The sequence below is a fragment of the Oryx dammah genome, unplaced genomic scaffold (genome assembly GCF_014754425.2).
Source record: "Oryx dammah isolate SB20612 unplaced genomic scaffold, SCBI_Odam_1.1 HiC_scaffold_2, whole genome shotgun sequence".
Classification (NCBI taxonomy): Eukaryota; Metazoa; Chordata; class Mammalia; order Artiodactyla; family Bovidae; genus Oryx; species Oryx dammah.
The window spans coordinates 38,274,061-38,297,365 of NW_024070186.1; the positions used below are offsets into that span (position 1 = coordinate 38,274,061).

Genomic DNA, 23,305 nt, shown 5'->3' on the forward strand with positions numbered 1-23,305 from the left:
TTGTTTGATGTTTTTTTTTTTTTTTTTTTTTTTGCATGCAGGGTCTCTTACTTCTGATAGAAAAAATTCATCTCAGGAAAAAGTGTTGCTGAGTCTGTTTTGTTTTTTCTCATTACCTCACGTGGGCTACCTGTACATGATTGTCAAATCTGTTGAATTAATGTCGGTTTACCAATATCCCGAGAAATCTCAGCAGGCAGTGCTTACCCCACAGTTTCTGCATGTCATCACAAGGTATGTCCCAGTCCCTTGCTGGCTTTTGAGTCACTTATTTCTCTGTAAATTCCTGAGGTGCTTTCTAAATCTTTAAATGAAAATTATGTGAACCAGTGGATAGCACTATAAATTAACGATATACACCTGGGGTGTGAAAGTGAAAGTGAAGTCGCTCAGTCCTGTCTGACTCTTTGTGACCCCATGGACTGTAGCCTACCAGGCTTCTCCATCCATGGGATTTTCCAGGCAAGAGTACTGGAATGGGTTGCCATTTCCTTCTCCAGAGGATCTTCCCGACCCAGGGATTGAACCTGGGTTTATTTATTTATTTTTTAAATAATGGCTCATAACTGCCTTTTCAACATCAGAGATTTAAATTCTGGTTTTGCCTTTGTTTTGTTTTCTTAAACTGGATGGGGATCTTTCTAAGAACGGGTAAGGTTCTTCATGAGGGAAGATGTTCATAGGGAATTCTAATGAAAAGTCAGTGGGGGCTCTTGACAACAGTCAGGGCATCTCTTCAGTTTTAGATTTCCTAAATTTTTTTTTCACTGCTGTCATATCTTTTCTATGTGAGTTGAGTTCATTGATATGGTTTAGGACTGTAAACAGTCCAGAAAGCCTGCCTGATTCTACCCTCTGAGTAGTGTAGATGGGGAGAGAGTCCAGAGGATGGGGTTGGTCAGGCTCATGTGGCTAATCGGTGGTGAGTATCTTCTGAGTTGCCTTATCCTCCTAGTAAGCTGGCATGTAAACTGGGTTCCTGAATTTAATCTCATTTCCTTTTATCTCAGCAGCTAGTAATGCTTGTGGTTTTATTTCCTGTTTTTTTGAGTTCAGGTTCTAGGCAAGGCACTGCATTGAGCCCTCTGGCCAACCAACCATGAATAAGGCACAGCCTCTGCTTTATGCAAACAGCAACATAAGAGAGGATGAAAGACACGTACAAGGGACACAAACACTGGGAGATTCGTGAAAAATGTCCTAAGACTACATGGAAGTGTCGTAGGCTATGGGAAGAGGGAAATTACTTCCAGCCAAGTCACACGGGCAAGGTTTCTGTGTTGAAAGTGAGGCCTGAAGGCTAGTTAGATTTGACAGATAGAGACTGAAAGTGAAGGGCGTTCCAGATAGAGGGGAAGCTACAAGCAAAGCTATGTCCAGGTTTCTTGGAGTTTCTAATAAGTAGTTGCATAGGACAGTGCTTTTTTTTTGTTTTTCCCGATTGAGTGGTAATATCAGAATCTCCAGCAGGTGCTGTGGTGTATTTCACACAGTACAGGACCCACCTGAAGATTATGACACCTGCTCCCAGTGGGGGTGCTCCCCTCTCTTCCTACTCTCTGGCATGGGGAACAGTGTAGAGGTCTCTGGTCTTTTCAGTTTCCAAAGGGTTGTGTAGTAATGTCCTTTAAACGTAAAGTTGCTGAAACAAAAGTGGGGAAAATAGTGCCTGAGAGGGAACTTGGGGCTTTGGAAATTAAGGAATTTTTTTAGATTTTGAGCAAAGAAAAGGATGTGAATAGAGCATTACTTTAGGAAAATGGATGGTGGCCACAGTGGAGGATGGCTTGAACATACTAATGAGCTTTTGGGATAGTTCAGTGAGGATAGTGAGGGATTGTATTTGGGCAGAGCAATAGCAGTGAAAAGAGAAGGAAGCATGGAGAAGAGAGAATTACAGGACTTGATGTCTAGTGGGATACTGGGGATGGAGGAGGCATGAGAAAACCCATCAGTTTTGAGCCTGCTTTCTTTTTTTATTTTTTAGACTTTTTTTGTGGGGAAGGGGGGATGTGTATCATTTTTAAAATCTTTATTGAATTTTTTATAGTATTGCTTCTGTTTATGTTTTGGTTTTTTTGGCTATAAGGCTTGTGAGATCTTAGCTCCCTGACCAGGGATCGAACCTGCACACCCTGCATTGAAAGGTGGAAGTTTTAATCACTGGCTGCCCAGGGAAGTCCCGAGCCTGCTTTTCTGAAAGACTGGAGGCTGGTGTGATGTGGGGCAAAAGAAAAGTTTGGTTTAGATATTGGAGTTCGAGGTGCTTAGGAATATCAGAAGGAAACCTATCAAGGTTTTTGTACACAGACACTTACTGTGAAGTCTCCAGATTGCTTTGCTGTGCAGAATGTAGCCTGGAGTTGTTAAAAGAGGAGTGTGAAGAATGAGGAGACCTGGGTCTGATTTGATTTCCATTCTCCAAAGAGGACTTGGACCAACCATGTACTTTGCATGCTCTAGTATTTAAAAACAAGCTTCTGGACTACATGATTCTGAAGATTCCTTCAGAGAGTTTGCCTAACCTAAGTGTGTTGCCCAGCACAACCCAGGCTCCATTTCATCCTGAGATAATAATAAACTTGGGTTCTAACCTTGGCTTTGATAGTCACCTGTCTGAACTTTGGGCAGGTTCCCTAGCCATCATTTTGTAAATAAAATAAGGGTATTGACCCAGATCCGTGGTTCTTAACTAGGAGTGTGTGTCATACCAGGAGCTTTGTAGAAATATACGTGTCTAGATTGAGCCCCTGTGGGCTTCCTTGGTGGCTCAGACGGAAAGGAATCCACTTGCAGAGAGGGAGACCTGGGTTGGGAAGATCCCTTGGAGGAGGGCATGGCAACCCACTCCAGTTTTCTTGGCTGGAGAATTCCATGGACAGAGGAGCCTAGTGGGCTACAGTCCATGGGTCACAAAGAGTCTGTGCGACTGAGTGACTAAGTACAACACAGATTCAACCCCAGAGGTTATGATTTGGTAGGGGTGCAGTGGGGACCAGTTATGTGTTTAAAAAAAGCACTCCATAGGATTTCTGAGGTAATCTCCTTGTTCAGAAGCAGCCTGACTTGTCAGCGCTTGATGAGTACTGGGGTGTTCAGCCACCCGCCTTGTCGCTCCGTGGTCCTGTGACATCCTCCCAGCAGTGGGCGTGTTGATTCCTGGCCTCCGCGTTGCTCAGTGGCCTTTCTCCTCTTCCTCAGTAACAACCTGCAGTGTTATACAGTGCGGTGCAGCGCGGCGGCCGCGAGGGAGGAGGACCCGTATGTGGACACCACCCTGAAGGTCAGAGCTGGCTAATGACAGTGCAGCCTAAAGATCAAACATGAGTGCTTGCAAATTTACGCTCTTTGCGTTTAAGCTGGGCGGACATTAAAGTCTTGTTTTGTTCAGTTAGAGCTTTGGGATGTAAAATGGTAAGCATTTTGCAGTTTGTGGTTTAGATGGTAATTTTTAAGATTACTTTGAAAACATGTCATTCAGAATTTAGATATAATGCATGTTTTTAAAATTTGGTAAAGAATATGTATAGTGTAACTTAATAGAGGGCACATCACAACTATAGTATACTACAGTTTTATTCATTTTGATCAGAAGTATTGATATTGGCAGTTGTATAGAGCTATTAAAACAGTTCAGAAATCTGTATATCTAAGAGCACAGAAGTGAATGCATGCATTCAGATGATTTATTTATACCATTATCAGATATACTAATAATTCTTTTGTCATTTTACAAAGCCTTCAACAAGTGTTCTGTATTTCCATAGTTTTGATCGAGTGTTATTGATATTCTAGATCAGTAACCTCGTTTTTAGTGAGAAGTAATCTGCTTAGTCTCTGAAAAGCTTTTGATCACCAAATAGACAATTTTATGATGAAATTCTCTATTTCCCAACCTTGAATTTCTGTTCTCAGAAATGCACTGATGATTTGCATCATGTTCATCATGTGTAATTTCACCTCTGAGATGGGGATTTGTTATGCATATCCATGCTTCAGGGAACCCCCAAGTCATGATGGCCTCTGTTCACACATTATTGTCCATCTGGCACCCGGAACACCTTCTTCTGGAAAAAGGAGTGTCCAGTGATGATGGTGTTTAGTGCGTAATGTGTCTGAGACACTTTTCCACTATCACTGTCACCCAAATTGTGTGCTACCTTTTTCTGGAAATCACATCCAAGTTCTCTTTTCTTCTGTGGGCTGCCTGTCACTTTCTGCTGCTGACAGGCTTACTGCCTACCTTCAGCCTCTTGGGAAATCAGAATCACAGCTTTCCCATGCCCTTCTGTTTGTGTTTAAGATACACACATAGCCTTTTCAAGAGATTATTTTAAAAATAATGGTTATGTCCCTAGTACCCATGGCAAGGTGACAGCCTCTTTGTCTCTTGCTTCCTCTCTCTCCACCCCACCTTGCCTTGTCTTTTGTTTTAAACATCAGGAAGACCGAGGCTTGTGTAGGTATGATGGTGGAGTGAGGGGTACATAACACATTGAGGTGGCATCAATCTGCATTTGAAAATAAATCTCAATTCCAGGCCTTCTCATAGTCTCATAAAACCAGAGGGAAGAAACACAGAAGAGAGAAAGGGAGAAAAGAGGGGAGATGGGCAGCTAGTAGAGGACGCTGCCCCTGAGGCTAGTCCTTGAAGGTGGCAGAGGGAAGGACAGTGATGATCACACCTCCTGGCTCCCCCTTCCCTGCACTTCCACCACCCTGAAATCCTAGATGCTCCTGAATGGAGCACGCCATCATTTTGCTCCCTTGCTGACTCAGGCTTTGGAAGCTGTGGTGTCTGAGAAAGGTTTCACAGCCTCAGAGAGAAGGCCATAATGCATGCTATCTTTATTTCCCTTTCCCTTGAGACTCTGGCTCAGCATCACCAAGGCCACCTTAACTATTCATAAGTGAAGTGAAAGTGAAGTCGCTCAGTCGTGTCCGACTCTTCGCGACCCCATGGACTGTAGCCTATCAGGCTCCTCCGTTCATGGGATTTTCCAGGCAAGAGTGCTGGAGTGGATTGCCATTTCCTTCTCCATACAATTCATAGCAGTGACAAAAATAGATGGAAGGTTATCCCCATGCACTTTGTACAAAAGGGACAAGGAAGATGACTTTGGAATTGAAACACCATTAATGGAGGAGCCAGGGAGACCTGGCAGCCTCATTTTGTGAGTCCCAGAAAGAGCTCCTCAGTTAGCTTCTTATCCATTCTGCTTGGGTGAATGTTTCCTTACAAGGACAGGAGCCTGTCTGCTGGTCTAGGGTTTCCTCCAGTTTGCCTGGCAAACCTCCAGCCTGTTAGCCATTCTAGGCAGTGTTCATACCTGCAGAGCTAACAGGGGCCATCTGAATGTGCCCGCATTTCTACACACCCATCCACTAAGAAACCTTTTTATGTATTTTACGAGCAGTAGAATGCCCTTTTATAGTGTCTGATTTTGACTAAAAGCCCATTTGAAGGTACCACCTGAGCCAGCCCACTGTTAGTGGGGATTCCCTGGGTGGCAGTAACCTGCTCAGGGCAGGGCTCCTGGAGGCTCTCTGCTTTCATCAAGTCAGTGTCAGCACATACTATGGGGCTCTTTGGCAGACATATGAAAGAGATAGTCAGTTATATAGTTTAGATAAGATAGCCTCTTGCTCTGATAGGAATAGGAATTTGGATTATTTGAGTAGCGGGGAGAGACAGGAAAGTAGAGATTGTATCCAATAGATTGATTTTTGAAGTTTTTGAAGTTCATGCACTTCATTGGCTAAATTTGTGAATTTTTCCTTATTAGGCTTGCCCACCTATCAGTATGGATGTCTGTGCTTTAAGAATACAGCTTTTCATAGGCTTGAAAGCCATCTGTCACTTTAAAAACCACGTTGTACTTCTGACCAAGGCAGACCCTGAAACCGTTCCAGAGAGAAGAGAGTCACCCAAGAGGTTTCTGTAAGCATGCCCATCACCCCCAGACATCCTTGCCAAAGTTTCTGGAATGAATTGTGTTACTGGTATATTTTGTGTACATCTTCACTAATCTTTTTAAATCAAAAATTTGAATGATCAGATGGGTTTTCTAGGTGTTCTTTTTTCAGAGTAACAAAAGAAGGTTTAATGTTCTCTATAATATCCTTTGTAATTGACTGTGAGCTTTCAGAAGAAAATAAATTATAAAACTGTTTCAGTAAAAATCTGTGGTATTGTATAATAAGAATTTAAAGGACATGTTTTTCTGTGTAATTAATGAGTGAGATCGAGCCTCTTAGGCTAATCGAAACTACAAGGCTCTTTATTATTTTTCTTCCTTGACCTTTCAGTGGCGATATTTTTATCCAAAGTTTTTTTTTTCTGGTATTTCAACTTGAAAAGAAATTAACTAATGCATTTCTTACCTGAAAGCACATTTGTGATGTATAAATTATGTGTTAATCTACCTTAAAATAAAAGTGCATTCTTATAATCTTAGGTTAATTCTAACTTCAGTTTTCTGCTTTCACATTGTTTGGGATAAAATGGTTATTTCCAAAGTGGTTATGCTTCTAGTCGATGTTTCCTAAGTTCCTGTGAACTTAGTGGTTGGGAATGCAATCTAATTTGAACATTCCTCTATGGAAATTTTAAGTAGGAGAGAAAACTGTTGGGGACAGGGGGCGAGGAACATAGAGTGTATTTCAAATCAAACACTGTAGTTTTTGCATTTTTGAATTATTTGTGTCTGTGCTTTGTTCCATCAGCAGAAATAACCAGGTTGCCATGGGTAACTAGTTGCCTAGAGTGTGCACGAAGTGGTCTAAAAATGACTGATCCTAAAAGCTTTCTGGCAAGAGGAAAAATAACTTGCAATCTTATACATTTGATGTCTTAATAGTATTATATTTTTTTTAATGGTTTAAAATTTTTAATTTATTTGAAAATTCATTTGGCCAAAACTTTGCATTTTAGAAAAGACTGCATACTACAGAAAATGCTTTGTACAGTGAAAGCTGGAAATAAGATAGTGCTTTAAGTTGACTTACAGTTCTGTGTTTTACATTTTCCCAGCAGCCCTGGCCTCACAAAGGCCACATGCTGGAGAGAGCCAGGTTGCAGGGATTTTCACGGCCAAGTCTCTATTCCTTTTGAGAGGTCTTGCCTGTTCTTTGAGCTTATTGCCTATTTAAGAATACTTGTGGAATGAATTGGAAGTGATTGGTTGGCCAGTCCACGAGAGTGTAGTACATGAACTGCTGTTAGGCCTGCATAGTGTTGTACACTAATGTTCTCTAAAAATCTACTGTGTAGTTAAATCACCAAAGTGAAAGTGAAGTCGCTCAGTCGTGTCCAACTCTTTGCGACCCCATGGACTATAGCCTACCAGGTTCCTCCGTCCATGGGATTTTCCAGGCAAGAATACTGGAGTGGGTTGCCATTTCCTTCTCCAGGAGATCTTCCCAACCCAGGGATTGAACCTGGGTCTCCTGCATAAATCACCAAAGAAAATACTAAATGAAAATGGTATCAGAGTTACAATATTTTAGGTATCTGGTATTTACCATTTAAAATCGCCATTTATTAATACTGTTGTCTTGTCTTAAATTCTTGTCCTTTGTTTTGCTTTTAGTTCTAGAAAAGGTACCAGTGTTAATCCCAAAACACCTCCTATAGCTGAAGCTGGGTGGAATTTGTATATTGTGAATACGGTCTCACCAGTGCAACTGTACAAAGAAATGGTACTCCTTTCAGATTTCTTATTTGTAGAAGTTTAGAGTCTAATTGATCATTAGAAATTGATTCTAAGTATCACACATTCAGAATGCCACAACCAGCCAGCTTCAAGGCTCTTACAGAGGACTATATATCTTCACCTTCTTGTTTTCACAGCTCGTGACATTTGAGGATCTAAGAGAAATTCCCATCACTAAAATAAGACTCCCTTATTCATACCCACTCTCCTATGGGAATTGATTAGCCAGTCTAAACACAAATAGCCTTCGACCTTTACTTTGAACCCTGGCAAGAGAATCATGAAATGGAGCAGAAAGAAATCTCAGATCATATGTCTGTGTCTCACACTTCTTTGAAATATTAACAGATGGTCCTAGCATACCACGGCACTTGTAGTATTGTCCTGTGGGTATCTTTATTCCTTTTCTGAGTGACAGCTATCTGCTTATCCCTGATGATTTTTATAAACTATTTTGAAATAATTTCAAATCTACAGAAAAGTTGCGAGAATAAGAATAGCACAAATAAAATCATTATATTCCCCACATCAATTTACCTGTAGTCAACAGAGTCAACATTATACTGCCTATGCTTCTATCTCTCTCTTTTTTTGTTTTTGATGTCTGATCTTATTTATTTCTGACTCTTAGAACATCTCATTTTTGACTGGATTCAGACTCAGAAGGAAAAGTTCTCAGAGAGGACAGCCTCCATCTCTTTCTTTCTCTCTTTTCAAATATTTTTATTTATTTATTTTTATTTTTGGCTGTGCTGGGTCTTTGATGCTGTGCGGGCTTTTCTGTAGTTGCAGCGAGCAGGGGCTGCTCTCTAGTTGGGGTGCAAGGGCTTCTCATTGCAGTTGCTTCTCTTGTTGTGGAACACGGGCTCTAGGGCCTGCAGGCCTCAGTAGTTGAGGAACATGGGCTCAAGAGCACAGGCTCAGTAGTTGTGGTGCACAGGCTTAGTTGTCCTACAGCTTCTGGGATCTTCCTGGATCAGGGATCGAACCCATGTCTCCCGTGTTGGCAAGTAGATTCTTTTCTACTGAGCCACCTGGGAAGCCCAGCCTCTGTCTCTTGACAGTCTGTTGCTGGTGTTTTTCTTTGGCCTCCTTCATTCTCTTGGCCAAAAGCTTAGGATATTCTGCAGCCTCTTCCATATATTTCTTAGTACACTGTTTCTTTGGAGCAGCACATCCACGTTTGTGCTGCAGAACACGTGGAGTAACAGGACAATGAATCTTGAGTGCTCTGGTCCTAGGTTCCTTACCTTCTTTGTTTAAGGGCTTTCTTACAACATACTGGCGGACTTCATTTTCTTAGGTGAGATTGAAAAGTTTTCGAGTTCTTCTAGTTCTTTTGGTCCCCAGGCGATGAGGCACAGTAGTATCAGGGAGTCCAAGAATATCCTTTTCTCCTTTTTTTTTTTACAATGACCTAATTGAGAACACTCAGGTCAGCATCCACCATGCAACCCCATCAGACTTGCACTTTCTTTCTCCAGTCCTTCTTGGTCTGTAACAGAAATGCCCCTTACTCAGCAGCAGGCAGACTCAGCCATGGGTCAAGACACCTTTCTTCATGGGGAAACCCTGTTTATCGTTCCCAGCACTGACTGGGACCACATAGCCCTTCCATTCTTCCAGAGCCTCAGCAGCAACTTCTGTGGCCATAAGCTTCTCATAGAAGGTATGAAATTTTTGTTCATCATCCATTTCAATGAGCTTCTGGAAACCAGTGACCAGAAAGAGATGTTCAACTTCATTCTGAAGCCCCTCTCTCCCTTTTTGCACTCTTGTACTTTCTAAATGCACAATCATGCCTGCATATTTTCTTCTGATCCATTGGAATGTATATTGCATACATCCTAGCCCAATGCCCCTAAATATTTCAATGCATGTTTCCTAAGAATTTAGATGCTTGCTTATACAATTATAGCACACACATGTGTTTCAGTAAATTTAACAATGACACAATACTTTATCTAGTCTATGGTTCACATTCCATTTTTGTCGATTGATTCAGTAATGGCCTAGTAGCATTTCCCCCATCCTCTGGCCCAGGATCCAGTCTAGGAATCAAGTAATGAATTTAACTGTCATGTCTCTTTAGCCTCCTTTCATCCAAAATATGTTCATAGCCTTTGTTTCATTAAAAAAAATTTTCTTGTTTTCTTTTTGTTGTTGTTGAAGTATAGTTAATGTCCAATATCGTAAGTTACAGGTATAAACATAGTGATTCACAATTTTAAAGGTTATAGCCTGTTTATAATTATTATAAAATGTTGGCTATATTCCCTATGTAGTCCAGTATATTCTTGTAGCTTATTTATTTTATATGTAGTAGTTTGTACCTCTTATTCTTACTCCTTTATCTTTTTCTTCCCCCACTGGAAACCACCAGTTTGTTCTCTATCTGTAAGACTCTTTCTTTTTTGTTTTATTCACTATCTTGTTGCATTTTTAGATTTCACTCTTTATTTTATAACAGTTTTGAAAAATATTTCTCCTCCTCCACCTTTTAAACATTTATTTTTTCATTTCATTTCATTTTGTTTCTTTTCTCATGATTAAATTGAGGTTATGTATTCTTGGCTGGGTTCCCTGGTGACTCAGACAGTAAAGAATCTGCCTGCCATGCAGCAGACTCAGGTTTGATTCTTGGGTTGGGGGCGTCCCCTGGAGAAGGGCATGGTTACCTCCTCCAATATTCTTGCCTGGAGAATTCCACGGATAGAGGAGCCAGGCGGGCTGCAGTCCATGGGTCACAAAGAGTTGGGCCAGAACTCTGTGTAGAGGACGTATCTTTCTCAGAGGTTCACGTGGGGAGGTGCAGAATATTCATTTGTCCTTCACCAGCAGTGTTCATTTTGGTCATCAGGTGAAGGTTTTGCCTGATTTGTCCCTGGCATTTTAATGCTGATAATTTTATCAGCTTTCTCTTGTGTTTTCAGTCTTATTTAATTGACAGTCTTAGATGTCATCCAGATGATTTGCCTATTGGAGTCTAAAAATACTGATTGACTCAGATTAGCTAGTGAAAATTTTTATAAGCCCACTATGAGTTATACAGTTAGATGTAGCAGAATCTAAATTCACCAATTGAAACTAAGATAAAGGAAGGATGCTCAATCTGAATTTGAGAAAGATTTAAATCATAGAACTTTAAAAATGGTTAAGTCTTTCAGATATGTTCATTAGCTGTATCAAATTGTGATCAAATTATTGCTCAGTTAACAGTATCATTAATATTATAGTACTAATTGCTTTCTCTGATGATTAGCATTGTTTAACAGAGTATTTACAATCATGTATGTGATAAATTGGCTCATACATTGTGGGGGAAAAGAAAGCCATTTTAGCTAAGCCTTATCAGAATGATAGATAACCACTTTTTATTTCTTAGGATGTAATGTGTTCAGATAGTAACTTTATAAACAACTTATAGACCTGGGAAACTTTGGGGCTATGTCTTCAGCATCATGAACTGCTTGCCTTCTTTGTGTGTTAGGTAGACTACAGTAATGCCTACAAGACTGCAAAAACCCAGAGCTGCATCCACCTTCTCAGCGAGGCTCACTTGTTAGTGAGAGCGGCCCTGATGGATGCCAGTCAGCTGGAACCTGGAGAAAAGGCAGAGCTTTTAGAAGCATTTAAAGAAAGCTGTGGGCACCTTGGCGACTGCTACAGCAGGTGGGTGATGCTGCTTGGAAGCTCGTTAAAGAAGCCACCTGAGCTTCAGGTGTAACTTACCAACGTTTCCACCTCCGGCAGTTCCCTGACAAATGGGACAACACATGAGGGGCTGTGATTTATTTATTCATTTATTCCACAGCACTACTTGAGCACATCCTGTGTGCCAGGTACTGTGCTAAGCTTAGAGAGATAAACATGACCTGTTCCTACTCAAGGACTTACAGTTTATTAGATGAGCAGTGTTTATGTCTCCTTCAAATTTAGAAATTTGAAGTTTCTTTTCAGGCCTTTGGGTGGTGGTGGGGCATGACCAGTGAAAATACCTGAGACAACTGTATTACTCATCTATTGCCTGTTAGCTTTGAGGCAGAGATCCTAGTTGGACAGTCTGTGATTTTAATCTTAGTAATCAATGGTTTTATAATGTCAGAAAAGGATACTAGGAAGAAGAACGATTTCTATTTTTGAGAATGATCTCTACAATTTTTTTTTAATATAATTTTTTAAAGGCTTACTTGAACCACGGGAGTCATTATAAATTAATGAAAGGCTTTTCCTACTTATGATCTTCCCCTGGTGGCTCAGATGGTAAAGAATCTGCCTGCAGCGTAGGAGACCCAGGTTCAATCCCTGGGTCAGGAAGATGCCCTGGAGAAGGGAATGGCTACCCACTCCAGTATTCTTGCCTGGAGAATTTCATGGACAGAGGAGCCTGGCGGGCTATAGTCCATGAGGTCACACAGAGTCGGAGATGACTGAGCAACTACCACTTTCCTGCTTATAAACACCATTATTGTAGAGCTGCATTATGAATATTAAAATTCACTTGTTTCTCTGATTTTATTATGAGCAAGCAAAAAGAAGCTACATTAATTAGAATGACTTTGCAGAACAAACCGTAGGAATTTGTTCCAGCTCCTATTGGCCACAGAAAAGTATTTGTGTCTTCTAGAAAGCATGATCTGGTTTATTATCAAATGTGTTAGACATCCAGACTTAAAACTGACAAATCTGAGGGTTTTTTTTCCCCACTTCCTTCCCTTTAGGCTTGAAACCCAGCATTCCCACCTGGCCTTGCCATACTATAAGATGTCTGGTTTGTCTATGGCCGAAGTTTTGGACCGGGTGGACTGGGCAGTAGAGGATGGATCACAGAAATACGAGCGGGGATTAATCTTCTACATTAATCATTCACTTTATGAAAACCTGGATGAAGAATTAAGTGAAGTGAATACAACTTCCTGCTTAATTAGATCGAATATTTTTAACTTTTCACTTTAGCTGTTTATGCAATTCTGTTTAAAAAATTAAGTTCCCAGTATTTTCATTGGTAGTATAGTCTTTTTTTCTAAAAAAGGTAACTAGGGTGCACTTTTTCTTCATTAATAATACTCATAGAATTACAGCTTGAAAAAGAACTTAGAATCATCATCTCATACTTTCTCATGACATAGGGAGATGTGGTCCACTGTGGTTGAGTGACCTGCCCAATGCAACAGTGGCATGTCTTTAGAAGAATGTCAGAGAACCTGGGCCTTGCCTGCCTTCTTCTCATCCACAGCCCTTTTCAAAACCCTAGTTGCCCCTCTCCCTAAGTGTCTAAAACTTTTTTATAAAATCCTGGCCCAGTGACATTTTTAAGGATTGTTTCTAGCCCCTGATGTATTTTTTTATGTTTTGGTTGTTCTGGGTCTTCGTTCCTGTTCAGGCTTCCCCTCTTTGCACTGTGCGGAGGCTGCCCTTTGCTGTGGTACATGGCCTCCTCATTGTGGTGGTTTCCCTCGTGGAGCACAGGCTCTTGGGTGCCTGGGCCTCAGTAGTTGCAGCTCTTGGGCTCCGGAGCATGGGCGTTAGTAGTTGTGGTGCATGAGCTTTTAGTTGCTCCACAGCATGTGGGATCTTCCCAGACCGGGGATTGAACCTGTGTCCCCTGAGTTGCCAGGTGGATTCTCATCTGCTGCACCACCAGGGACGTCCTCCCTTTCGTGTATTTTTAAATAGTTGAATGCAGATATACAGAGTTGGGTATTGTGATTCCAAATATTTTAAGGTTTTAAGAGAAATGAAATTTTCTTCTATAAATATTAAGTATATTTTGTACTAAGTAGTAATTCTTTATAATGGACTTTTGAGTGGAATTTAATCCAGTATTTGTTTTCTTCTTCTGAACACCTGTTAGTATTAGAAATACTGACCACAGCTTGGTACAAAGAGATCACTTTAGGTCACCTCAGATCTCCCATGCTATCATCATCAACTCTCTTTTTAATCAAAACATAGTACAAAATTTTATATTAATTGGAATGTTGTATCTTGCTTGTTTATCCTTTTTTTTTTTTTTTTTGCTGATTTTGTGCTTTCTATCGGCTGACTGACCTTTTATTTCTCGTTTCGCTCACCAAAGGAATTGTCAGCAAAAGTAGTTCAGATGTTTTATGTGGCTGAGCCGAAGCAACTGCCACATATTCTCTGTAGTCCTTCTATGAAGAATATTGATCCTTTAACTGCCATAAAATATTTAAGGAAGCTGGATACTTCTGGATTTTCATCAGTTTTAGTGACATTGGCCAAGGCAGCAGTGGCTTTGAAAATGGGAGATCTTGACATGCACAGGAGTGAAATGAAAAGCCATTCAGAGGTATGGTGCCGTACCTAGCATTAATATCCAGCTAACGTAGGACCCGGTGGTCCTGAGGTGGTTAGCTTTTTTCTGGCTTCTGTGTAGCTCATTTTTCCTTAGTGGTAAAGGAAAATAGACTTAATATTATATTAAAAGGAAGTGACCCAAAGTGGGAGTGCTTGGGCTTTGGATTTGGAAATGAGAAAGAATACTAAATGATAAATGGTAGCTAGGGGTATCCAAAGACCTTTCAACTTAGTGTCAGATTTATTCAGAGCACAGTGCTTGGTACTGAAGAGCATATAGGCTCTGCCCTAAGCTGACAGTGTGACGTGGCATGAGGAGGTGTGGGGTGTGTCCCTAAAAATAGAACAGTGATATATATTCAAGTACAGCAAGTGGGATGTTAACCTTGAGCCTTAGGCATCCAGCAGTTGCAGAAATAGTCTGCCCTTGAGAAGATCACAAATGACTGTGAAAGACTGGGGATTTGAATGGTGTATCAAAGAAAAGGTGGCTTCCCCCTGGAAGAGTGGCCCTTTAGGGACGTGAGCCAAAGAAGTTAATCAGTTGAGGAAGAAATGAAGAAGTGACATTAGCTGAGTACTTATCGCTCAGGTGTAACCAAGAAGAGCAGGAGTTCTTTATTGCTGCACAAATGGCACATTTTGTTATGATGAGGAGAGCAAGTCAACACTGCCATGTCCTCTACTTTGAAGAGGAGAATTCTAGGAAGATGAACTTTCATAATTTTGAAGAATCCTAGATGGACATAAATTTAAAGCTGTCTATAACATATGACACTTTGATGCTTAACTATGTTAATAACTTCTAGGAAGACAGTTATTAATGATGTTCTTAGAATTGTCTTTGTAGTTAAATTAAAAATTGAGATTATAATAAATTTTTAATGGCTTATCAGTGATTCTTAAATGCATTAGCATGTATTTCCAAGATGAATGCAATGTATATGTTGTTCCTAAATTTTGTTTTTTTAATCTGAAGATGAAGTTGGTATGTGGCTTCATTCTGGAACCTCGGCTATTGATTCAGCAGAGGAAAGGACAGATTATTCCAACTGAGTTTGCAGTTCACTTGAAGGAGACTCAGCCTGGATTGCTTGTGGCTTCAGTCCTGGCCTTACAGAAGAACAACAAAATTGGAATTGAAGAAGCAGATTCCTTCTTTAAGGTTTGTCACTTTGAACATGTTATTTTAGATGGCCTGATGAAGTTGATGGGAAGTGAGGAGTAGAATAAGAGAAGCAAGTTTTCATTTGTTTATTGAAATACCAGACTTACACATAACCACTTAAAAAAATACAGGTTAAAAAAATGTTTCTTGAAAAATTCTGTTCATGCAACTGGAGTATGTTAAAATGTTTAAATTGGCTTTTCCCATGGCACTAATGCTAGTGGATAAATTGTTGAACACGTGGCCCGCATGATGGAGTGCTTTTTAGACCAGCTATAACTTGATCAGTGCTATATTTATCTGAGCCGTAGGGGCTTGTTTCACTGTTCTCAAGGTGCTTTGTGGTAAAGACGGAGACACTATCCCTCAGCTCTTAGTGGACTTTTGGGAAGCTCAGCTGGTAGCCTGTCTCCCAGATGTGGTGCTTCAGGAACTTTTTTTCAAGCTCACATCACAGTACATCTGGAGATTATCGAAGAAACAGCCTCCTGACACCACACCATTGAGAACATCAGAGGACCTGGTAAGATAATGGAATGGTACAGTGAATCAAACTTTATGTACATTCCCTGGAGAAGGAAATGGCAACCCACTCCAGTATTCTTGCCTGGAGAATCCCATGGATGGAGGAGCTTGGTGGGCTACAGTCCATGGGTCGCAGAGAGTCGGACACGACTGAGCGACTTCACTTTCATTTTCATACATTATGATAATGTCACTTATTTTTAACAGTATAACATCAAACATAATATTACCAGACTTTTAAATTTTATTATTTAATTTTATTTTTGGTTGCACTGGATCTTCATTGCTGTGTGTGTATTTGCTCTAATTGCGGAAAGCAGGGGCTACTTTCTTGTTGCAATATAGGGGATTCTCAGTGCAGTGGCATCTCTTGTTGTGGAGCACAGGCTCAATAGTTGCGGTGCATGGACTTAGTTGCTCCATGATATGTGGAATCTTCCTGGACCAGAGATCGAACCCATGTCCGCTGCATTGGCAGGCTGATCCTTATCCACTATACCACCAGGGAAGCCCTATGAGATTCTTTCTTTAAGCAGGAGTTAAAAACACATCTATAACTTGCCTGCGAGTGACATCCACATTTGAAATTTTATATTCTAAGGAGCGCCTCCTACCACTCCTTTATTATGTCCTTGTAGTGGTACCTCAGTAGCCAAAGTGTGGGGAATAGGGCTTTCCCCCAAACCCATCTGCACTCCCTTAGGTGATGGTCATGAAGTAGAACATAAGAGACACCTGCAGACCTCCCTGCTGGGAGACGAACTGCAGAAGCGCTGTGGGAGAGAGACTTCCTCCCTAGACTTCCACTTCCTGTCGGCTGCACAGACTAGAGCTCTTTTGCAGTCTGAGCCGCTCTGACAACTCTGCTCTTACGTTTCCTGTTCTCCTCACCCCCTTTACCCCTTATGGATGCAAGGCTAATGTGGATTTTCTTAAATAAGGGAGTCTTTATGGGAATTCTCTTCAGAACTTATGGAAGAGGTTTTGAGTCCCAAGGAAGTAGTAGAAATAAAAATAATTTTCAATGTTACTGTTAACTTTTTTTTTGGCCATACTGCATGGCACACAGAACTTGCCTGATCATGGATTGAACCCGTGTTCCCTGCAGTGGAAGCGCGGAGTCTTAACCACTGGCCCACCATGACAGTCCCTTATTAACTTTTTTTAAATGTAATTAGCTTAAAAGAAGTATTACCCTTTTTGTTAGAAACTGACTCTTTGCACCCTTTTGAAAGTTAAAATATTAGGAAATATTTAGTAAAGATTTGTTCATTAAGAAGCAGCAAGGCTGAAACATTTCCCAGGGGAATACATTCTAAGACTTTCTTCCCATTCCCAAGAAAATGTATAACTAATTTGGGGACACAGCAGAAAGTTGGAGACTGCTTACTTTTTGTGGGACGGATGAAGAAAACCTTGTTTTATTGTACTTTGTTTACAATAAGTTTCTTTTACATTTTAGATAAACACCTGTAGTCATTATGGCTTAATAAATCCATGGGTTAATGTCTTAATCTCATCTGAATCTTTAGTCGACAAAAATTATATGGAAGACCTTTCAAAATTACAGGTAAATAAAGATGCTTCTTTTTCTTATGAATTTGTATATTATAATATAGTATAGAACTTAAATTTGGTAAGCTCCCGGTTGTCCTGTTAACTGAGAGTGTATAGTTTGGGTGACAGATCTATAGTGAGGCTTCCTCAGCAGCTCTGCAGGGAATTCCTGCTGCTTCTGCCCGAAACTGCTGAAGGAAGGCTGGTTTTGTTGCTGGTGGGTGGGCGAGTGAGCTTCACCGAGTCCTGTGACAGTCTTACCTCATTTTCAGGATGTGCTTGAAAATGCTTTGTGAAATGAAAGTACGGCAAATGCTTCATGGTGTTTTCATTGTGATTCACTTTTGTTTTTTAATTTAGTTAATTAATCTTTTTAATTTTAGCATTCACTCATACAGTTTAGGCCTCTAGCCCAAGCCAAGCGTGCCTATCTATCTTATAGGAAATAAATTAAAGTGGCCAGCTTATCTGGTTCCTTAAACGGTTTTTTCCCCCAGATATTTATTAATTTATATATTGGGCTACATGGATCTTAGTTGCAGCATGTGGTATCTTCAGTCTTCCTTGTGGCATGTGGGATCTAGTTCCCTAACCAGGGGTCGAACTCAGGCTCCTGCACTGGGAGCTTGGAGCTTAGCCACTGGGCCACCAGGGAAGTCCCAGATTTTTTTTAAATTAATTAATTTATTTTAATTGGAGGCCAGTCACTTCACAGCCCTGTGGTGGCCCCTGCCACACATTAACACAGATCACCCATGGGCACACATGTGCCCCAGATTTTTTTTAAAGTAAGAAATATGATCAAGAGAATGTAGCCCATCCCACAAGGATTCTGACCTCAACAGTGTTTTGACTGAAAGTGAGAAATGAAGTCCACATTTGACCTGGTGGGTGGGGCTGGGCTGCATGTGTATGTGATTTTATTTGATGGAGTCAGCGGCCTGAGGACTGAATATAATGCTCACATCTGTTGTGTTTGGTCTGCCCGTGTAACTGCTAACATGTGAAAGCTGAGATTTCAAATGAAGAAGTGTTGAGTTTCTAGTTTCTCTTTGAAAACCTCAGCAGCACTTTCATCCAGCTGTAATCCCGGGCCCTTACTGCCTGAGACCTGTGGGCTGGAGCCCCTAGTGGTTTCCCTCCTTACGCAGGGCTCACGCAGTCCTGGCTGCCTGACCAGCTCACGCTCGTCTCCAGTCTACCTGGTCCAGAGGCGGAGTGTCCGGCGTCCATTTTCCTTATACCCAGCTGCCTCTGTACATTTTCGTCATCTGGTTTGGCCTTGTTAGGCTTTTTGCAACCCCTGATTTATGCTGGGAACTTGGTGTAAATGTAGTTACTGCTTTTAGAAACCAAAATGTCAAATTGGGAGTGGAGGTCAGGAAGGGAAACTCAAGAGACCATATCTTAGTCTTAGCCTCTAGACAGCCTATGATGTCTCCAGATAGAGAATTACTTACATTTTTTTTAAAAATTGCCAAAGAAGATTCTTTCAGGTTCTTATCTCTAGTACTCTTATGATACAGAGGCTGCTGAGGGCTGAATCTCAGATGTGTTCATTCCACAAATAGGCCTCGATCATAAACTATAAATGTGATTGATATATAGCATCAAATGAGGCAGGCAAGACCTTGCCCTCTTAGAATATATGTGTTAATTATATATTTAAAGTCATAATATGTGCTGTTAAGTATCCCCTATAAAGCTTCAAAGCATACTTAAAATCTCGGCTTGAAAAAGTATAATTCATTGACCTTTAGAATCCATTTTAAAGTATTTAAAAGGGAGTCTTTACTGATACAGGACAGAAGGTTCAGTTAGCCTAAATTTTTCTAAATCCTTTTCCTAACTCTTAACTCTTTTCTAAATTATCTGGGGTCAGTCAATCAATCTTGTCATTTAGAAAAAAAGGACTATCAAGAACAAAAAGATCTCATCTCTTCTTACCTCAGAATGAGATTCATAATCACCTGGAGAGCTTTATCAAAATTGTATGACCTCCCTCTACCCACCAGCTAACCACCACCACACAGATTTAATATGTCTCTGTCACTTGTCCTCAAAAAACATTGTAATAGTATATTTGTGCAAAAATTAATATAAAAACAATCTATAAATCTATCTATAAAATCTATCAAAACATCTATGTGTCAAAAAAAAAAATGCACTACTGTGTTTAGAACACAGTAGCTAGTAAATGCCTACCTTTTACTAGAATTGTCCTGGTCCCCTCCCCTCACCTTTTTGCCATTTCCCCCCTCTTGGAGCCACAGGTGTGATTGTGTAGAGAATTCTGTGAATTCCAGTCCCAAGGAGATCAGAAAAGGGAATAAATAGTGCCTGTGTTGAGGGTGGAGAGTCCATTTCCAATATTGGGGTGGGGGGAAAGGAACACACAGGTGAGAAGCAGACAACATTGAGTATTTTAAAGAGTAGTAGTAACCTGTGGGCCATTTTTTATCCAGTGATGCATGTCTGGTTGTCTGGTAATTTTTTGGTTTTTGGCCACATCTTGAAGTTGCAGGATCTTAATTCCCCAACCAGGAATCAAACCTGTGCCCCCTGCAGTGGACACACCACTAGACCTCCAGGGAATTCTGTGTCTGGTGTTTCTTATTTTTAAGCTTCTTGATGATATGGATTCAACTATCTAAAAGTTCTTGGGTAACCCATTTTGTACCAAGCTTTGATTCATTTCACTTTAATCATCTTATTTCATATTTGCTACGTTACTGTCAGAAAATTATTCAGATGAAAGTGCATATTGCAGGAAGGAAACAGACCAACCTTATTCTCCTAGCCATTCTTTGATAATTGGAGTAAAATCATAATGCTGACTGTAAATGGATAGTTCATGTTCCACATTCTCCTGTGAGTCTGAGAAGATGCTGTAGTAAAAAAGGATAAAAGAAGAAGAAAATCAGGATATGACTATTTCATTTTATCCAGAATAAAGGGGAAGCAGAGATTATTTTGGTGGTCTAATCAAAAGTAGTATTAATATTAGTAGTTCAAATGCTTAAAAGTAAAATGTTGGTCACGTTCTGAATACTGAACAGCTGCTCTAAGTCATTTAGCTTGCAGCAAATGGTATTGATACAAATTATTAGTTCTTAGTTTGCTTAGTTTTCTTAAATGTTAAATTTTATTTTTGGTTTATATATGGTACATGTGTATTATAGAAACCTTGGAAAGTGTGAAAAAGAAAGCAAAAGTGGGCTTTATCCTTCTATGCAGTGAACTGGTTTCTATTTCAAATTTCAGTGCTCTTCCAAAGGCATGTACCTATATAGATTTTACAAAATTGATCATGCTTTGAATATAATTTTATATTTTTTTTTAACTAATTTGATCATGAGCAGCATTTTGTCCTTAACTGCCTTTGAAAACAATTTTGATAGCCATTTGAATGCACCATAATTTATTTACTCATCACTTCTTGATGAATGTTTAGATTTCTTCTAGTTTTTCAATATTATGGATATTCTTGAGTTGAACATCATTGAACATAAATCTTGACCACCATGTTGATTATGTCCTTGGGATAAAGTCTTAAAGCTTTCCCGTTCATTTAAGTATGCAGTCCACTAAAGCGTGTGCTCTAAAATTGTGTGTTTTTTTCTTTTTTTGACAAATGAGACTTAGTCTTTTTTAAAAAACTTGTGTTCTGTTATGTTGTGCTTTAGTTTTTTGGGTGCCTCATTCCATAACCTTTCACTTTTCTGTTCATAGTCTCTTATATGTGGTCCTTCATTTGACATAGCTTCCATCATCCCATTCTTGGAGCCACTCTCAGAAGATACTGTTGCTGGCCTCAGCATCCATGTCCTGTGTCACACGCGTTTGAAAGAGTATGAACAGTGCATAGACAGGCTGTTGGAGAGATGCCCGGAGGCAGTCATCCCATATGCTAATCACGAGCTGAAAGAAGAGAATCGGGTATGCCTTTCAGACTGTGTTTTTCAGTCTTTATCTGTGATAATCAAATGATAATTTTGTTGCCTTATCTGCAAAATGGGGACAGATTATGCCAGTCCAACCTCACAGGACTATGTGGGTCAAAAGAGCATGTATGCCTAATATGTTATATGTTTTGAGTACCATGGCACCCCAGTCCAGTGCTCTCGCCTGGAAAATCCCATGGATGGAGGAGCCTGGTAGGCTGCGCAACATGGGGTCGCTAGGAGTGGGACACGACTGAGTGACTTCACTTTCACTTTCATGCATTGGAGAAGGAAATGGCAACCCACTCCACTGTTCTTGCCTGGTAGAACCCCAGGGATGGGGGAGCCTGGTAGAGCCTCCCCCGATGGGAGGCCACATGGGGTCGCACAGAGTCGGACACGACTGAAGCGACTTAGCAGCAGCAGCAGCAGAGGCTGTTAACATGTGTTGTGCTGGTATGTTATCTTCACTAAAAATCTCTTGTTTGGAGATGAAGTCCGCTATTATCTGAAGATTTTGAAAACATAATGAATGATGAGAAAATCCTTTGTGGGTTATCTGGTCTTTAGAGATTAGAAGAGTTTTTGATTTTAGAAATTTTTCTTTTGTTCCTTCCTTCTTTCCTGCTACCTGAGAGATGAAAACAAGACATGCCTATGTTTCTTCTTGAAAACAGTGGTGTACATATATATGTACAGTGTACATACTGTTAAGATTTTTAAGGTAAAAATCTGACTTATGTTATAGTTTAAGCAGAAGACTTCAAACAAAGTCTTTGCCTTAACCAAATTGATGTATTTTTGCCCTGTGCTTCCTTGCACAATCTTTTTCTTCTTGTTGGAAATCTGAGTATAAAATGCATCAAACTTTAAAAGTACTCATTTTTTCCCAAGATAGACTTTGTGGTGGAAAAAATTGCTGCCTGAACTTTGTCAGAGAATAAAATGTGGTGGAGAGAAATATCAACTTTATTTATCATCACTAAAAGGTAAAATAATCTTTTTTGCTTTATTATAAATTTGGGAGTCTTCATTTCCATAATTTGCTGAAACCTTGCTTTCTCGTGTATTTTATGTGATTCTCAAGTATGGTGAAGAGGGTCTGAGCTTGAGGGTCTGAGAATTACCCAGAGAGCTTACCTTATTCATTTATATTTTTTAGCTCTTCCCTGGGCTTCCCTGGTGGCTTAGACAGTAAAGTGTCTGCCTGCAATGCGCGAGACCCGGGTGTGATCCCTGGGTCGGGAAGATCCCCTGGAGAAGGAAATGGCAACCCACTCCAGTACTGTTGCCTGGAAAATTTCCATGGACCGAGGAGCCTGGTAGGCTACAGTCCATGCAGTTTGCAAAGAGTTGGACACGACTGAGAGACTTCACTTGACTTCACTTTTAGCTCTAGAGCTGATTCCTCTAAGTTAATTTTTTCAAACACTTACCAGTTTATCATAGAGAAACTCACAGCCTCAGTATTTTAAAAATTGGAATAACTGTTAAGACAAGTCCATTTTGTTTTAATGATCTGGGTGCTTAATTTACTTCATGCAGGAAATTAAGATTATTTATTATTATTAGTTGTAATTATAAGCAAGTACTGAGGAATGACAAGTTTCTCAAAAATTTAGAAGCTTAGTATCTCTAAATTACACAGTATTTTGTAGCAAAGGTAGTTACTGTTTAAATTTTTATAATTTATAGTCATTTATAAATATTGATAGCTATATGGTTTTGTTTCTCTTCTCTTGTGTGTTAATATCACTTGCTAATGGTGGGCTTGATGACAAAGGTATGGTTCTATTGATACCAATGTGCCTAAAATATTAGAAGTTGACAGTGTGGGAATTGTATTTTCCACCTGAGGTCACTGACTTTAAGTGTTAGGCAAAGCTAGTGGCCATTGGATGGTGCTTTTCTGGAGATCCTCATTTAAGTAAAGGTGTGTATTTGTGACTGGAAAGACAAGGAGGAACGTTCACACTACTTGTCCTGCCCGTCTCTCTGCGTGACACTTTCATTTTTACAAGGCAGCAGTGTCATGATTGGAGAAGGCAGTGGCCCCCCACTCCAGTGCTCCTGCC

At 40.2% G+C, this 23,305-nt stretch overlaps 2 protein-coding genes and 1 pseudogene across 3 annotated transcripts in view; 1 reads left to right on the top strand and 2 right to left on the bottom strand.

The window, feature by feature from the left end:
- Positions 1-23,305, top strand: part of HPS3 (HPS3 biogenesis of lysosomal organelles complex 2 subunit 1) — a 41,599-nt gene that overhangs the window by 13,793 nt on the left and 4,501 nt on the right. Inside the window, exons 5-16 of one of the 2 annotated variants that reach the window (XR_005719867.1) lie at positions 42-234; positions 3,202-3,283; positions 5,787-5,941; positions 7,593-7,701; positions 11,206-11,387; positions 12,437-12,617; positions 13,795-14,028; positions 15,016-15,201; positions 15,539-15,727; positions 17,192-17,299; positions 21,019-21,225; positions 22,125-22,219. Coding sequence is in view for 1 of the 2 variants with exons in the window: in XM_040234506.1 (XP_040090440.1) it covers positions 42-234; positions 3,202-3,283; positions 5,787-5,941; positions 7,593-7,701; positions 11,206-11,387; positions 12,437-12,617; positions 13,795-14,028; positions 15,016-15,201; positions 15,539-15,727; positions 17,192-17,299; positions 21,019-21,225; positions 22,129-22,219 (1,917 nt within the window). In the remaining variant the exon portion in view is untranslated. The remainder of the gene's footprint in view (positions 1-41; positions 235-3,201; positions 3,284-5,786; positions 5,942-7,592; positions 7,702-11,205; positions 11,388-12,436; positions 12,618-13,794; positions 14,029-15,015; positions 15,202-15,538; positions 15,728-17,191; positions 17,300-21,018; positions 21,226-22,124; positions 22,220-23,305) is intronic. The other variant, XM_040234506.1, reaches the window with a different exon arrangement.
- Positions 7,833-9,460, bottom strand: LOC120859041 (annotated as a pseudogene).
- The window catches only part of LOC120858428 (ceruloplasmin), a 61,979-nt gene continuing 53,950 nt past the window's right edge, over positions 15,277-23,305 (bottom strand). The window contains exons 19-20 of the mRNA XM_040234489.1: positions 20,074-20,174; positions 15,277-15,724 (exon numbers count right to left, since the gene is read on the bottom strand). Coding sequence (XP_040090423.1) covers positions 20,083-20,174 — 92 coding nt within the window. The 3' untranslated portion in view covers positions 15,277-15,724; positions 20,074-20,082. The remainder of the gene's footprint in view (positions 15,725-20,073; positions 20,175-23,305) is intronic.